The 17,738-nt window shown below is 39.7% G+C and overlaps 1 protein-coding gene across 2 annotated transcripts in view; it reads right to left on the bottom strand.

The window, feature by feature from the left end:
* Positions 1-3,021: 3,021 nt before the first annotated feature.
* The window catches only part of LOC121271976 (furin-like), a 103,829-nt gene continuing 89,112 nt past the window's right edge, over positions 3,022-17,738 (bottom strand). For both annotated transcript variants that reach the window (XM_041178241.1, XM_041178242.1), the window contains one exon: positions 3,022-9,960. In XM_041178241.1, the coding sequence (XP_041034175.1) occupies positions 9,392-9,960 (569 nt within the window). In that variant the 3' untranslated portion in view covers positions 3,022-9,391. The remainder of the gene's footprint in view (positions 9,961-17,738) is intronic.

The following is a 17,738-nucleotide window of genomic DNA, read 5'->3' as shown; positions in this document are numbered from 1 at the left end:
AGCAAAAAGGGGGCATGAAAAAACATTGGCAGGCAAAACAAAGGAGGTAACTAGGGAAAGAGTAGGGCCCATTAAGGACCATAGTGGTAACTTGTGTATGGAGCCGGAAGACGTAGGTAGGGTTCTAAATGAATGCTTTTGTGTTGGTGTTCACAAGTGAGAGGGACAACATGGGTATGGAAATCAGACAGAAGGACTGTGATATAATTAAGAAATTAGCATAGAAAGGGAGGTGGTTCCAAGTGATCTTGCAGCCTTAAAAGTAGATAAATCCCCAGGCCCAGATAAAATGTTGAGTGAGGCAAGGAGATAGCAGTGGTGCTGGCAATAATTTCCAACACCTCTTTGGCCACAGGAGAGATGCCAGAGGACTGGAGGACAGCCAGTGTGGTACCATTACTCAAGATGTGTGGAAGGGATAAACCAGGGAACTACAGGCCAGTCTAACCTCAGTGGTGGGGAAACTATTGGAAGTAATTCTGAGGGACAGCATTAACCTACACTTGGAGAGGCAGGGCTTAATCAAGGACAGTCAGCATGGTTTTGTTAAGGGGAGGTCATATCTGAACAATTTGATTGAATTTTTTGAAGAGGTGACGTAGATGAGGGCAATGCATTTGACGTAGTCTACTTGGACTTCAGCAAGGCTTTTGATAAGGTCCTGCATGGGAAACTGATAACAAAAGGTAAGAGCCCATGGAATCCAAGGTAATTTGACAAATTGGATCCAGAATTGGCTGACTGGCAGGAAGCAGAGGGTGATGGTCGAGGGGTGTTTTTGTGATTGGACGCCTGTGTCCAGTGGGGTTCCACAAGGATCGGTGTTGTTGTTTGTCGTAAACATAAACGACTTAGACTTGAATGTAGGAGGGTTGATCAGTAAGTTTGCGGATGACACAAAAATTGGTGGGGTGGTAAATAGTGAGGAGGATAGGCCTTAGATTACAGGAGGATATAGACAGGCGGATATGCGGCAAATGGAATTTAATCCAGATAAGTGTGAGGTGATGCACTTGGGCAAAACAAGGCATGGGAATACACGATGAATGATAGGACCCTGGGAAGTACCAAAGATCAGAGGGACCTTAGTGTGCATGTCCACCGGTCCCTTAAGGTAGCAGGACAGGTAGATAAGGCAGCATATGGGAAACCTGCCTTTATTAGCTGAGGCATAGAATATAAGAGCAGGGAGGTTGTGCTGGAACTATATAAAATGCTGGTTAGGCCACGGCTGGAGTATTGCTTGCAGTTCTGGAATCCGCATTATAGGGGAAGGATTGAATAAGAGAGATTATTTACCAGGATGTTGCCTGGGCTGGAGAGTTTTAGTTATGAGATTGGATAGATTGGCGTTATTTTCCCTGGAGCAGAGGAGATTGAGGGGCGACATGATTGAGGTGTATAAAATTGAGGGGCATAGATAGGGTAGACAGGAAGGAACTTTTCCCCTTGGTGGAGGGATCAATAACCAGAGGGCATAGATTTAAGGTAAGGGGCAGGTTTAGAGGGGATGTGAGGAAGAATTTTTCACCCAGAGGGTGGTGAGATCTGGAACTCACTCCCGAAAGGGTGGTAGAGGCAGATACCCTCATAACATTTAAGAAATATTTGGATGTGCACTTGCAATGCCATGGCATACAGGGCTATGGGCCTAGTGCTGGAAAATGGGATTAGAATAGTTAGGTACTTGTTTAACCGGTGCAGACTCGATGAGCCAAAGGGCCTTTTTCTGTGCTCTAGACCTCTGACTCTAAAACTCCAGGCCCATTAGATTCAATAATGGGGCAAATAAGAAAGAGCACGCAAGATTAATTTGCCTGGGTTTAAAAGGCTTTATTTCCAGGGAAGAGGCCAGAAGTTGATCTGTGCTTTTCACTGCTCAAAAGGAACCAGCCAAGGCACAGGCTAACTAACAGAAATTCCAACAGGGCATTCAGCCCATCTAATCCACAATGCTAGCTCCTCACCCAAAAGGTGATCTACATTATTCTTGCTTTCCTGCTCCAGTCATGGATTTATTCAAGTTCCTCAAAGATTATGCTGGTACATTGCTCCACATGGACTGTGGCATGTGTTAACGTATTCATGCTACTTAGTGGGGTCGATTTAAGGAAATATTCAGTCAGGAGCCATCCACAGATGGAGCTGAATCTCTCAACAATTCTGGACATATTCATTTCTGAGGAGAAATAAAAATGCAATTACTCATCTTCCAAGTTCTGCATCCAATAGCTGGGTTACAACGGAGTTATTGGTGAGATACCTGTTAAATATAGAGGCTGTGTTTATACAAATTGCTATTTAAGCATATAAAAGGTTCAAGAACTAATTTAAATTAGTTCAATTAGTTCTGGAGGCAAAAAGGATATAATAAGAAGGAATGGTTGCTGGCTTTCTGCTGTTCCCAAAGCTCTTGGTTTGTACACACTATAATTTTAGCAAGTAGGCCAAAAGTAGAACAAGAGTAGGCTATTCAGCTATCAAACCTGGTCCATCATTCTATTAGATCATGCTAATCTGTCTCAGCTACATTTACCTGCTCTGTTACCTGTCAGCCTTATTCAATGACAAAAAAGTGAAATTTTCTCCAAAAACCTGCCTTTTCTCCATTTCTAGTACTTTTGAAATTTTCTTTGAACTCTGGTAGATCACATTGTACCCCTGTGGAGACTCAGATTAAAGGACCTTCAACTTCTCCAGACAAAAAATTCCAAATGCAGAAAGAGTATATTTAAAGCTGATTGTTGTTAACATCCTCTTCACAGAGCCTTTTGGTTTTTGTCTTATATAACAAACACATCCTGCAATCCAAGGAGTTACAACTCCACCTGCCCACAGCCTAACTCCAAGATTGGTGCAGTGTGGCACAGAAGCTCTTGTGACATCAGAGCTCTTGACTGAGCTATAGCACAGTTGTTAATTGGGACATTACAAAGTCCAGATTTTTAAAATGCACAGGTGATCTGTAAAGACTTAAGTAACTTCCTGAAAAGACTTGACATTAGGAAAAAAAATACATCATTTTGCTTTGAAACAGTCTTTAATTTCTTTAAGTAGATCTATGACAATATTTCCACATCCATTAAATAAGAGTAATTTGTTTTAAGCAATTTTATATTACAAGAAAATTACTGTGCACTATATAATATTGTACAAAAATATGTCTGTTCACTTAGTAAATCATCCACAATATCAGCATTATAGCAATTGGACTTCACATCACAGCAAGCAGCCAGCATCTCTCATGTTTTAATGCATTGCACTGTGGAATAAGAACTGCAACTGAGTTTATGTAGCCCTTTCAATTTAATTTTGTGAATGGTTTTGGGTGCTGCACATTTCTCTTATATCCCCCACCTCCTCCCTAATTTTCTCCCCATCTCTCCCAAAGGCTTGGCTCACATTAGGGTATGGTTCAATAGGTGGTAGCTGGCTTCCAGTCTTCTGGCAAGTGCCTTCAGATGCAAGCTTAGGCAAAGTGAGTTGATGGGCTGTTTTACCATGGCAAGTACCAGAATATGGCTTGATGTGCTCCTCTTCTAATTTCACCATCTTCTTCAGATTCAGAGGTCAACCGCAGTTTCACCTTGCCTGAAATTAATGACTCAGCACAGATTGAGAATCAAACAAAAGACCTTCTCGTCTGTATGGTTCACTGCTACTCTGCAGAATGCCTTCACTTGCCAAGCCCCTGGGAGAGTCTCTTAAATAGTACTTTCAATTAAAGACAACTTTGTGAATGGTTAATGCATAAGACAAGATTTGGAATGATAAAATATTTTAGTGCAACACAGCTACAAATTGCGAGAGGGAAGGGGAAGAGGAGAACATAGTAATCCACTGAAGTGTTTTCATTTATTATGAACTAAAACTACACTTAATCTCCAACAAAATGTGCAAACGTTTCTGCCACTTGGTTTTTTACTTAGTTAGGACAAAGGTTATCTGTGACTGATTAATCACCAGAAATGCATAAAACTAATGGCGACAAGCACATTGCCAAATCAATTAGAAAGACTCTGGCATAACTATGACTAATCATTTATAGTTTTGCACAATAAAGTGTCACCATTAAGAGTTGTGCAAAACAGTCAAAATGACCAGATTAATCCCTCCATCCTCAACATTTTTTTGTATGCTAGTGCGTCAATAATTTCTTCAAAAAGAAACACCCAGAACAGTATTAAGTTATTTCGCCAGCTGTTTCCCAAGCCCTTCGAAAAATGATTTTGGTTTGGTGTTTCAACATGGTGGGTGTAGGAGCACAAAAAGCTGGAACAAATATCACAAAATAGTGATTTGCAGGGCAAACCATCTGGGGGTTCATCAAAAAATAAGGCAGTTTAAAGTGCATTGACAACATGGGAACTTGGAGCGGTTTAACATTGTGAAAAGATGTATTGGGAATGGACGGAACAGTTCATAGTCTAAATTGGTCACTTGCAACAGGCAAGATTATCCCCTCCTTTCCCATCTGAAGCACAGTATGGAAAACAGTTGTGCCTTGCAGGAAAGAGAAACGCAGCACCAAACCGAGTGATTGGGTGCAATACAGATAGGGATGGAACTTGGGTGTAGAGATCTGGAAAGGATTCATAGATCACCGATACAAGAGAAGACTGCTACGGCACAATCTTTAGTTCTGTGGCCCTTGTCCTCCATCCCACCCCCATCAAGTATCCCACAATGCACTGCAAAAACAAAGCAGCAGAACAGACAAAGTCATTTCCTCTCATCATCCAAAGCACCGGGACAATCAATTCAACTCAGGATTTCCCTGATGGAAGCATACGTACTGCTGAATTCCTTTACACATTAAGAGGTTGCATATTATGAAATCATGGTTTATAATATATATATTACAATTATTTACAATTATTTTTCATAAATTCATTGATTAACAATCATAGATCTCCCCCCCAACACCAAGGCCCATAATCATATTGCTTTATTAAAATAAAAGTCACATGGTGCCATCACTTTACTCAAGTTCAAAAAAGCCAGAACGAACCAGCACTGCTTAAACACCTGGGATTTCAGCAATGCTTCTGCAACACTGATTTAGTGCTCGAGATTCACAATAATAGAAGGGGAGAGAATATTGTGCATATAGTGCAAAGTCAATAGATAACACAATCAGGAATTATGTTAGCAAGGCTGCTAAACCATACAGGACACCCTCAGGGGTTTACAGATTGGACTAACTTTTATAGTTAGCCTGACTGACTTAATAAGGCAAATTCTATTCATTTCATCTGAAAACCTTAAATATTTAAAACCCCATTTGTTCAACATGGTTTGCACAAAGCATCAAAATAAATGATTTTTTGTTCCCATGGTAATCTTTCTGCCCTCAATTCCTGAATGTGTCAATTCTTATTGGGGTTGGTTTTCCTGCTATACCTAACTGAGGTGGACCTTTTCCATATAAAAGTCCAATGAAAGTCAGCAGTCTCTAACTGTAGAAAGCATCAGAGCAAAGTTCAGTCCCATCCTTAATGGACATTCCCACACATGCACTTCCCAGTGGGGGCTACTGGATAACAATCAGGAGCAGGACCGACAGAGACTTTTCAGTATCCCTGATGTAAGGACACTGAGGCCAAATATAGCACCCCAACTGCTGCTCTGGCTTAGATCAACTGTGGATAACTATCAAGGACAGGGCTTCTCCTGAAAACAGCTCATGGGTAATGGCAGGTTTCAGACAAGATCCAAAAGAATCTCTCCATTTCGTGTGGCTTGTTAGAACCATGTGCAAAGCTACGATACAAGCATAATGCTTCACTGAAGACATCACTCCCAAATAGCAAGTTATCCTGCAGAACAAAATAAAATCGCCCTAACATTAAATTCTCCCCAACCGAAGTACACTCCTATATCCCGGTTAAAAGGAGCATTTTGGTGTTTAAAGTTCACCTAAATTCTACTTGGCCACTGGAAAAATATTCTTTCAATTTTAGCTGAAGGCAACAATTTATTCCACCCTAAAACCTCCTCAAAATCTCTATACTTGACAAATTTGAAATCAGTCTCCTAATTCAGGTGAAACCAGTAACTCAGCATTTACAGATATAACTCAACTTGGGTAATATGAAGTTGTGTAAATGCATAATTTTCCCAACAGGGTTTAGGTGTGTGAAATTTTGATAGGCCCACCTGAACCGTGAGGGGAAAAAACCCACCTGCCTGAGCATTAGAGATTTTGTCCCTCTAGACTTGGTGTTCTAGGGAAAGCATTGTTGCAACAATAGGATGAATTACTGAAGGGAACAAGTTAGTCACTGGCTAAGGTAACAGTGGGAGCAATCTGAGGTGATGAATTAAGAGTATGGAACAGCCTTGAAATGTTAGTTTAACTTTGATTTTTTTCTGTAGTGTATAAGTATGCTGGTATGCTACATAATCCTGGTGACAAACTGATTGGGGGAAAAAGGGTTAGTCATCCACTTACAAATATAGAGCAAATGGATCATTTAACTAGGCATAGGCTAGGAAAAACATCTATAGCAGATACAACCAAGTTCTGAGAGTAAGATTATTCCCTGACCAGCCCTGAAGTTTTTCTTTTAAATGCTCAATGTCTTTATCCATAATTGTTGATGTATTATAAAATCAGGAATAACAATTTTAAAAAGACTATTCTTCTGAGGCAGTTCTCTTGCTTCATTGAAGGAAGCCTTGATGTCATCAGTGAATCACCCTGAGAGGGTTTCAATGGTCTGAGGGTTTTTATGTCCCAAAGCCCCATTTCAGTTTAATACCCCCACTTGAAGAAAAAGACTTCCCACCCACCCCAATGTTTTGTGCTCATTGTATTTTTTATACAGACATACAGCAGAGAAGATAAACATTTTTCACAGCTAATATCCACAAATTTCAGCACAGCAAACCATCTCAGGTAAGGAGGCACCAATGGTAAAAGGGGAAAACTAAAATTTGTGTCTAAGGTTTAACTAAGGAGGTAGCAACACTGATCAGAGGGTAGACTCTATTAAACTGTTCAAAATGGACCCTAAGATTGTTCAGTTTCTCTACTTGTGTCCAGATTTATGCATCAGCAGGTATGTTCTTGTGAAGTTCATGTTTGTAGTGGTTGATGCTTGGAAGTGGAATACTTTCTCCATTTTAGATAGTCTTTGCCAACGTTAAACACTCTCGGGGCAGACACAGCTCCCTCTACACTATCCCTTCAATGCTCCCTCTACACTATCCCTTCAATTGGCCTCAGCTCCAGAATAGCAGTGCCTATACTATATCAGTGCCTATACTATATCAGTGTGACATTTTCCCCCATCAGCCACCCTGTGACCTTTGAATTAGATTGCCAATTTAACACCAAATTAAGGGCACTTCGTGCGTCTGCTCACTTAAGGGTTAATTTGAGAATAACCAGACTCATTTCAAACAAGGGCTTTACAACTTGGAGAAACTCCCATCACATCAGTCCGGGTTGGATTAGCACTCGGGTGCCAGAGGTAACCCTTTGTGTTATCCATTCCCCATTCGTTTTTTCTCAAAATGAAAAGGTACCTAAATAACACTCCGTCCTTCAGCTTGGTGCATATTCTGAAACAGTTCAACAAAGTATATTTGTATCCACAAATCCTGGATAGCAAACTGAATGCGGTGATGCAATCTGCAGTAAGAAAATGTGACTTTAGATTAAATCACATTTAATGCCCAACTTCAGCCTGCTCTATTTGTTCTCCTTTATAGAACAGCTGTGACAGCTTTTCCTGATCAGACTTCTCTGACCAATAATATGTAGTATGCTTATAGCAAAATCCTTCAATTAAAATAACTGGAAGACACTATTTGAAAATGACATTGAAATAGCAGGAGTTCTGGTACAAAGTGCTATTGAGGTGAGTTGCACCAACACCTCAGTAAGTAAAGTGATGTGCATAAATATTTATACTACTTAGGGGACTTCTTTTGTGCCCAAAGTGGTTCGTTACTGCTTGGAAATTAAATCTTTTCTTAAGTTAGGTCGCATGAGGTCTCTTTTCCTTGGCCAAATAATGTACTTCAGCACTAACCTCAAAAGCACCTCCCACTGCACTAGAATGATATTTTTCCATTTCCTATACCGGCCTCTGGTTTTTCAAGGTGAGATCTCCAATTTAGTAGGAGGGGTTATTCTTTTGCCCTCACAGGCCTCATGCTATTTAGGGCCAGTCACTTTGCATAAAGTCCTTACATACAGAGAGAGACCCCAGCCTCAATTTGAACTCCAGGTTGCAAGTATATTTGTATGTGCATTACCACTTCCCTGGGTTACAACTGAATTGTTCAGATTGTGCATAAAACAAATATAAAATTCTAGTGTGGTTTGTTTTCATTATCTAATTATTTTATTTGCCTCAAAATTGCCAGACTCCAATCTGCAATCTGCTCTGGAAAGTGATGTTTTTGCAGACAAACTAATTATATTTTTATTTCCCTCCTCTCCTGAAGCAGCTGTTGCTGGCTGACAGGTCCACAGGTGACTGTCAGTTTGTTGGTACCTCACTCAAGTGCCAATTTTCACATCTAAGCCCTGATGGGAAGTGTTATCAGTTTGGTCAGCCATGGAGGTCACCATGCCAAATCCATACTTGGCTCAGATGTTCACATGGACATTTTTAGCAGGCATAGAAGGAACCCTGGTTGATTGCATTCCTCCCTAGCTCACCCACTAGCCCCCTAACCAAGTGCACCGAGCCATAACCATACAGACTAGCGTTTGAATCAGAGACCTCACTGGTCTGGATACCTCAGCCCACTACAGTGAGTGACCCAATGAGTCAATGATTACATGGAGAGAATTTTTTTAAAAAATTCAAACTTCAATTACAATTCAATGAGTGTTTTTAAGGGATGGATTTTTAAAAAAAAAAAAATTAAAGTGCAAAAATGGTACCCTTTGGAACTAACAATATTTCTTCTCAAAAACTGGGTTGTGATGTGTTACCAAACATAAGTTTCTGTCCCCTTCAATCATGTTGTGATTAAAACAACTTTCTGAAAGTCTTCTAAACTGAAATTTCAAGAATGTTCTTGTTAATTTTGGGAGTCTCAAAATTTTCATTATTACCCATTATACAATATTGAATTGTTTAAAAAAAAAACATTCCACTTTACCATTCTATGGCCCTGACCAGGTTTTGCTGGGAACTAGGGTCGCCAACCTACCTCTTAAGAGCTGTGAAAAATGCCCAATTTCCAGTATTGTCAATAGTTCAGCTATGAGGGATTGTGTCTAACATCATTTCAAACACCCACCTTCCAGATAAAAATGGGTGTGTGGATTCCTTGTCCCCTAAAGACACTTTTCTCAGAAGTCCATGAAAATGAAACACACACAACCCTTCATTAGCAACAGGATGGAACATTTGCAAGAGGAATATTAGAGGACACTTTGTATCTTCTTTATAAAAGCTGTTCTCTCACTTCGGCCCTCAACATCACATTCTTCACAATCCGATTCGGATAAATCCCCATCTTTCCAGGTGTCAGAAATTCCTTTGTAAGATATAATCCCTTTCCCGTTTTGTAGAGTGTAGACTTTCACTTTGCTGAACTGGAATCCTGACCTGACCTGAAGAACTATAAATATTATAAAAAATACCATTATAATGAAGGCACAGATGGTCAACGCAAACCATATAGGTACATGTGATTCAGTGAGCGGTTCAACAACTTCCTCTTTCTCCAGGGGAGATTCTCTGCTGACTTGCATCTGGGGCGAGCAGCTCAACTCAATTTCATTGTAGCGTGAATGAGGCAGGCAAGAAAGGCAGCGATTGGCCGTAAACCCATTGCACGTGCGGCAAGAAGCATGACAAGGAAGGCAGCCCAACACTTGTGGAGATTCAATGTTGTTTTCCAAAGGACCATCGATGAGTCCTTTATAAAAGCCAGGTGGACATTTTTCCACGCAGCTTTGCTGATGCAGGAAAAACACACCTTCACATTCTGAGAAGACAGAATAAGAGAGAAACAAATACTTCAGGAACAATTTCAGTAGTGATAACCTTTCAACTATAGTGAAGCTCTAAACAGATGAGGCAAAGAAATTCAGACAATATATACTCCTTAATTGGATTTAATTATAAAACAGGAACTAACATCTCACTCACAGTTGATATGATTAGTTTTGATTTAACAACTGAAAGCTGGAAAGGTTTGAGGAATCTACAAAATTTTAAACAAAATTTCACATCCACTTTTATTGTGTTCACTTGAACGATAAGCTAAAACAACTAGAGATGTTGACCTGTCAAAATTGAATTGAGTCAGAATATTTTGAACTGTATAAAGCTGAAGCATTGGTGAGAGGAGAATGCAATTTGACGTGCAGAATTAGGAGCAACAAGAATGAAGCATTCATGTCTAAGGTTCATTATGGTACTACCTTCTATCTTTCTGCTACATTACACCTGGTTAAAAGCCAGGTTAAGTCACAGCTGATTTTGATACAGCTACTATTGACATTACATCCAGTCAGGAGTTGAGGAAGGGGCTAGGCCATTTAACACAATAGAAGTATAATGGCTTTATTTGCATACAAATGCATTATTCATAGGCCTTTAACTTCTACCAGATTTTGCATATTTTATTCAAGTTGAATAGTCGACCTGAAAGTCAGCAAAAGACAGACTGTGGCATATTGTCAACAACTAGCGGCTTAAAGATTAATATTGAGGGAACTCTCACTCAATTCAACTTAACCTAAAAAAAACAGGAAATAGCCATTCATTTTCAGGGGGTAGGCAGGAATGTGGAGAGAGATTACAATCAGATCAGCCATGATCTTGTTGAATGGCAGGACAGGCTTGAAGGGCTGAGTGGCCTACTCCTGCTCCTAATTCGTATATTTATTCAGCCTCTTAACCCTGTTTTGCCATTCAATTACATTCTGGCTCATCAGCATCTCAAATTCATCCATCTGCTTTAGTTCCATATACCTAGACACCTAACAAAAACCCCTCTCAGTATTAAAAGTTCCAACTGTCCCTGCATCCAGACCTTGAGAGTGAGTTCCAGATTTTCAGTATTCTTTGAAGAACTGTTTCTTGATTTCATACCTAAATGGCCTACTTTTATTATGTATTCTTGTTCTTGTTCTATATTCCCCCACAAGGGGGAAGAGAGATTCAATTGGTGGATGCAGAGAAACTGTTTTAAACACCTCTATGAGGTCACACCTTAAACTTCTAAACTCAAAGGAATACAAAACAGATATGTGCAACCTCTCCTTGCAATCTAACCCTTCAAGCATGATTCATTCTAGTGAATTTGTGCTGTATCCTTTAAGATATTTCCTGATGTTTGGGTCTCAAAACTTAACAGTATTCCAAATGAGATCTACAAATCTGGACAACTCGCTTCAAATTCCAACCCCTTGAGATGCAAGTCAACTTTCTATTAACAATTTGCAACTGTTCATTTCCCAGTCATATAGTCATTGCTTCCATTTACACCCATTTATTGATTAAATTACCTAGGTTTATTTCCTTTAATGGTGTTACAACACCCCGCCAAAAATTTGTTACCTCTTCCAGCCCTATAACCCATCCAAGACCTGTTTCTGACTGTTGTCTTTCTACTTTGCCTCCTCCCCTTTAGCCCACCCAACAGCTATGTCTTCAGCCATCTAGGATATTAGGTAGGTAAAGGCAAACTCCAGACCACAGACCAAAGGGCATCTCAGACATGAAACCAAAGAAAATAGCAAGAGAAAATATAAGGCACATCCAACAAGCAGTGTTTCAATATGTTAAATTATGCTGACTTAAGCATTCTCCTATCCTCAAAGGTTATTGATACAAATCTATAGATATACAAGTTTTGAAAGATCATTTCACATTTCAGATCATTTTGGATGACACACTTCAAGGCATAAGTGTCTATTTCACGTTATCTTCTGACCTAATCATATATGAACACTCCTGTCACCAGCAATTAAACTCACGATAAACAAACACAGTCGGAGGTTAAGTATATTAAAATTGGACTGTGATCCCTAAAAGGTTAGACAAACTGAAATGCAGCTCCACCTTAGCAGCAGAAAATTACAATGTGCATAACAGCCCTGGTATAAAACAGCAGATTATATGAACTTAGTGTGAAGTATGAGCACTAACAAGAAATCCAATGGTGTACTAAATGAGTTTGGCAACAGCACTTGCAGGTTGTTCTAAATTTGCAAATGCGCTGCTGGAGCACCAGCTATAAACCAGGGCAAATGCATATTTTAGTATCAAATAAAAATAGAATGGGCAATAATTAAAAATAAATGAAGCCAGATACAACCAATCCTCAGTACAAAATTTAAAAGACATTGTAAGCTTACTAACCCTAAGAGGCATGAAATCATACAAAAGCACTAGAAATATTTACAGCATCCATTATAGGAAAGAAAAAGGAAAGATAAGATTTTAGGTGGGCACCCTTCATCAGAATTTCTGATGCAGGGTCTACACTTGAAGTCTTAAGCCATCTTCTCTAGACTAACAGTGGCCATATTGTGTTTTCATTCCAGATTCTCCACTTCACAGATCTTTTCCCTTTTATAAGAAATCACAAAATAAGGTTGTTTTTTCTATCAAGCTACTCTATTTTTAAAATCGTAAATAGGGATAAAAGAGTAAAGACATGAAACAGAAGGTATAAAATTAACTCCTAAAGGACAAATAAAAAGTGAGAAAATAACCTGTGAACTTCAAAGAAACTCGCAAACTTCTTTTAAAATCACCTATTAAATGTTCCCCGTTGAAGCATGGCTCCAAAGGAGATCAAAACATCAGATTCATTTTTTCACTGATGGATCAATAAACAGATAATTGTGCACTTTAAAATTCAATTCAAAACAAGTTAAGGCTTTGAAATGTAGCTCCACCTTAGCAGCAAAACATTTAGCAAACAGGTTACAACGAACAACAAATTTACAAAACAAGAACTAGCTGTATCTGCAACCTACTGTAGACAGAAGCCTTTTAAAATGCTTAGCAGGGTGCATAAATTAAAATGACAAACTTTGAAGTTTTTCAAAGCATTTTCCCAATTATTTTCTTCTGATAAAATCCAGGTGCTTAACTCAATTGTTAAAATTTAGCAAAGCACAGACACTTCTCTGGTGTCTTGCCCAAGGAACCATTCATTATGTGAGCACTTAGGCAGTAAATGTTCACAGGTTATTCAACCATGCAGGAGTACTTCAACTGATCTCAATCATGTCCAGACACACACACACAGACTGGAGATTAACCGGGAGCAGGAGTCATGCCCAAACTTTCCCCTCCCTAGACCAGAGATGTCAACCGCAATGTAGCATCCCTATCACGGTCCAGCTAAGAGCAACTGTATGAATACATAGTATAGGCAGGACTTGGATCATGTGCATTCACTATTAAGCTACCCAAGGAGCTAAAAATTTAAGATCTTAAACATGTAAACATATATTTTGAGAAATGGGGTAAAGAGATGTGTGCCTATAAAAGTAGCTCCCTGTCTGCACTTTAATCAGCACAAAATGCTGGTATTTGGTCAGAACGTTGACATTATGGAGAGCTCTCGTCACATTATGTCCATAGTCAGCAACCATAATGTGCCAACTTATCCCCGAGACACCAGTGACAGGTCACTTTGCTGCAAAGAGCAAAGTGTATAATCAATCTTCACTTTCAGAGCCCAAAGAACTGCTTCCCTTCTAATGGGCTATCAAAGCAGAAGAGATTTAACTCTTCCCCCCCCACCCCACCCCAAAAAGGACCTCCAGTCAAGCAGAATTTTTAAAGTATGTTGGAAAGCAAAAGACATAATAGAAAAGAAAATCTCAAACTGAGTTGGGCATCAACCCACTCCTGCAAAAAAAACAAGCTAATCACTGCACTGTGACATTTTAAAAAAAATCATATTTACTCAGCTTTGGGAGGCCAATCACATGCATGACCATCAGGGAATCGCCATTGCTCACTGCTATTTCTATTAGGAATTTTATCGAGCCCAAGATCTAAAACAAACATCAGTTCTAGCATCATTTGAAAAATCCTGCAAAATGCAGCAGTGCTCAGTGCTGGAGTTTGCATAACCAGTTAGTAATTTAAGTGCATTTAGGTTGTAGTTCTACCAAGCCACTATTAAAAGAACATTACTTCTATAGTCTGGGAATGCTGTGCATGTAACACTGGCAATGATATGGCAGCTGCTAATAGTCAAAAACAAGAATGAACACAGCCTCAATGTAAAATTGTCCAACTCCAATGTGCACCAATGATTTCAAATCCCAGTCAAATCCATCCCCTCAAAGCAATTAAACACCTGTGGTTATTGCTTCATGATAGGATTCAAGATGAGGCCGGAGTCGTCATTTTTCATATAAAACCCACCTGTGGCATTCTCGTCCAATGACAGCTACTTTTCAAACCAAGGTTCAAATTCTCAGATCCCCAACCATCGCTCCTTGAAATCTTGTTTGGTTCAGTTGGCTTGACTTCATTCTACACCACAAGCCTCCAATTACCCCTCACATTCAGGTGAAATTTTACTTGCCCTTGTCTAGCAACACTATTATGATGACTCCTCTGAACATTCCTGACTAGTCCTCTTAAGTTGCAAATATTTGCATCCTACAATACATTTTACTCTCACAGCTGCCTGATCCTAGGGAAACATGTTAAAATTCACACTTAATACACCCTTCACTACCTTGCTTTTCAAACTTGGCAGGCATCTTTATTCAAAAAGGGGCGGGGGAGTGGAGGCAGAAAGTAGGAAACTATAGACCAGTTAGTTTAACATCTGTCATTGGGAAATTGTTGGAATCCATTATTAAGGAAGTAGTAAAGGGGCATTTGGAAAGTCAAAATGCAATCCAGAGTCAGCATGGTTTTAAGAGTAAATCGTGTTTGACTAATTTGCTAGAGCTCTTTGAAGATGTGACAAGCAAAGTGGATAATGGGGATCCTGTAGATGTAGTATTTCTAGACTTCCAGAAGGCCTTTGATAAGGTGCTGCACAAAAGATTAATACACAAGATAAGATCACACAGAGTTAGCGGTAATATATTAGCTTGGATAGAGGGTTGGCTAACCAACAGAAAGCAGAGAGTCAGGATAAATGGGTCTTTTTCTGGATGGCGAGCTGTAACTAGTGAGGTGCCACAGGGTTTGGTTCTTGGGCCCCAACTATTTACAATCTATATTAATGACTTGGATTCAGGGATAGAAGGTACTATAGCTAACATTGCAGATAACACCTAAATAGGTGGGAAAGTAAGTTGCAATGAGGAAATAATAAATTTACAAATGGATATGGACAGGTTAGGTGAATGGGCCAAAATCTGGCAGATGGAGTTTAATGTGGATAAGTGTGAGGTTATCCATTTTGGTCAGAAGAATAAAAAGGCGACTTATTATTTAAATGGAGAGAAACTTCAGAACGTTTCAGTGCAGGGGGATCTGGGTGTCCTCGTGCATGAATCACTGAAAGCTAGTATGCAGGTACAGCAGGTAATAAGGAAGGCAAATGGAATTTTGGCACTTATTGTTAAAGGAATAGAGTATAAAAATAGGGAAGTGTTGTTGCAACTGTACAAGGCATTGGTGAGACCACACCTGGAGTACTGTGCACAGTTTTGGTCCCCTTACTTGAGGAAGGATGTAGTTGCATTGGAGGCGGTTCAGAGGAGGTTCACTAGATTGATTCCAGAGATGCAGGGCTTGCCTTATGAGGAGAGATTGAGCAGTTTAGGCCTATACTCGCTAGCGTTTAGAAGGATAAGAGGAGATCTAAATGAGGTATATAAGATGCTAAAGGGGATAGACAAAGTAGATGTGGAACAGATGTTCCCCCTTGTGGGGCATTCTAGAACGAGAGGCCATAGTTTTAGGCTAAGGGGTGGTAGATTTAAATCAGAGATGAGGAGGAATTACTTTTCTCAAAGGGTTGTGAATCTGGAATTCACTACCTCAGAGTGCAGTGGATGTCAGGAGGCTGAATAAATTTAAGGAGATAGACAGATTTTTAATTAGTAACGGGTTGAAAGGTTATGGGGAGAGGGTGGGAAATTGAAGCTGAGGCCGAAATAAGATCAGCCATAATAGTATTGAATGGTGGGGCAGGCTCGAGGGGCTGAAATGCCTACTCCTGCTCCTAGTTCTTATGTTCTTATCTAATTATTGCTTCCTAAAAGACCTTTTCTTCTCTCCTTTTCTGGAGTATCAGTCGTCACTGTGCTCAGCATTTTGAACGGTAGCCTTTCACCTAGGTTTCATTAAAAGAAAAATTCTAAAAGCTACAACACTTATGAATTAATGTAACATTTTATTTCACTATGTAACTGTTTACTTACTATAATCATGGCAATCACCGATATAAACTTATGCTGGTTTCTAATCTTAAGAATGACAGCATTTGTCAAGGGATTAAAGATCCAAACACTCAAGTAGTAATTTAACCCAGTTAATGCAAATGCTCATTCTGGTATTTTTAAGGCAAAACACTTACAATCATAAGAAATAGGAGTGGGCCATTTGGCCTCTTGAACCTGCTCTGCCATTCAAGAAGATCATAGCTGATCTGATTGCAGCCTTAACTCCACTTTTCTGCCTGCCTCCCCATAACCCAAGACCCCCCTTGTCAATCAAAAAATCTGTCTAACTTGAATACATTCAATACATTCCAAATATTAAATGAGGTTTTGAGAGAAATTCTTCATCTACTCCTTAAATGGGATACTACCTATTTTGAAACTGTGCCCCCTCGTTCTAGATTTCCCCATGAGATTAAGCATCCTCTCAGCATCTGCCCTCCGGGTCTCTCATGCTTCAATAAGATCTCATTTTTCTAAATCCAATGAATACAGGCCAACCATACTCAACCTTTCCTTGCAAGATAATTACTTCATCCCAGGAATTATCCAAGTGAACTTCCTCTGAACTGCTTCCAACGCAAATATATCCCTCCTTAAGTAAAACGCCCAAAGCTGCACACAATATTCGAGGTGTGGTCTCACGAATACCCTGTACATTTCTAGCGAGACTTTGCTACTTATATATACTCTACCCTCCTTGCAATAAAGGTCAACATTCCACTTGCCTTCTTAATTACTTACTTTAAATACTGACTGTGATTCGTATACAAGGACACCTAGATCCTTCTGTACTGCAGCATTCTGCAGTCTTTCTCGATTTAAATAACATTCTGCTTTTCTATTCTTCCTGTCAAAATGGACAAACTCATTTTCTCACATTATACTCCACCTGCCAATCTTTTGCCCATTCAATCTACCTATATCCATTTGACTCTTTGTATCCTCTTTACTACCTATTTTGTACCGTCAGCAAGTTTGGCTACAATATATTCAGTCTCTTCATTAGTTTATAAGAACAAGAGAGAATCTAACCATCACCCCTTGATCTTCAATGACATTACCATCACTGAAACCCCTGCTATCAACATCCTTGGGGGGGTTACCATTGACCAGAAACTGAACTGGACTAGCCATATAAATACTGTGGCTACAAGAGCAGGTCAGAGTCTAGGAATCCTGCGACAAATAACTCACCTCCTTTCTCCCCAAAGCCTGTCCACCATCTACAAGGCACAAGTCAGGGGTGTGGTGGAATACTCCCGCTTGCCTGGATGAGTGCATCCCCTGCAACACTCAAGAAGCTTGACACCATCCAGGACAAAAGCAGCTGGCTTGATTGGCACCACATCCACAAACATTCACCCCCTCCAATACCGAC

Source organism: Carcharodon carcharias, chromosome 32, assembly GCF_017639515.1.
Source record: "Carcharodon carcharias isolate sCarCar2 chromosome 32, sCarCar2.pri, whole genome shotgun sequence".
Taxonomy (NCBI): Eukaryota; Metazoa; Chordata; class Chondrichthyes; order Lamniformes; family Lamnidae; genus Carcharodon; species Carcharodon carcharias.
The sequence above is the reverse complement of the archived record's forward strand: the minus strand, read 5'-3'. Positions and strand labels throughout refer to the sequence as shown.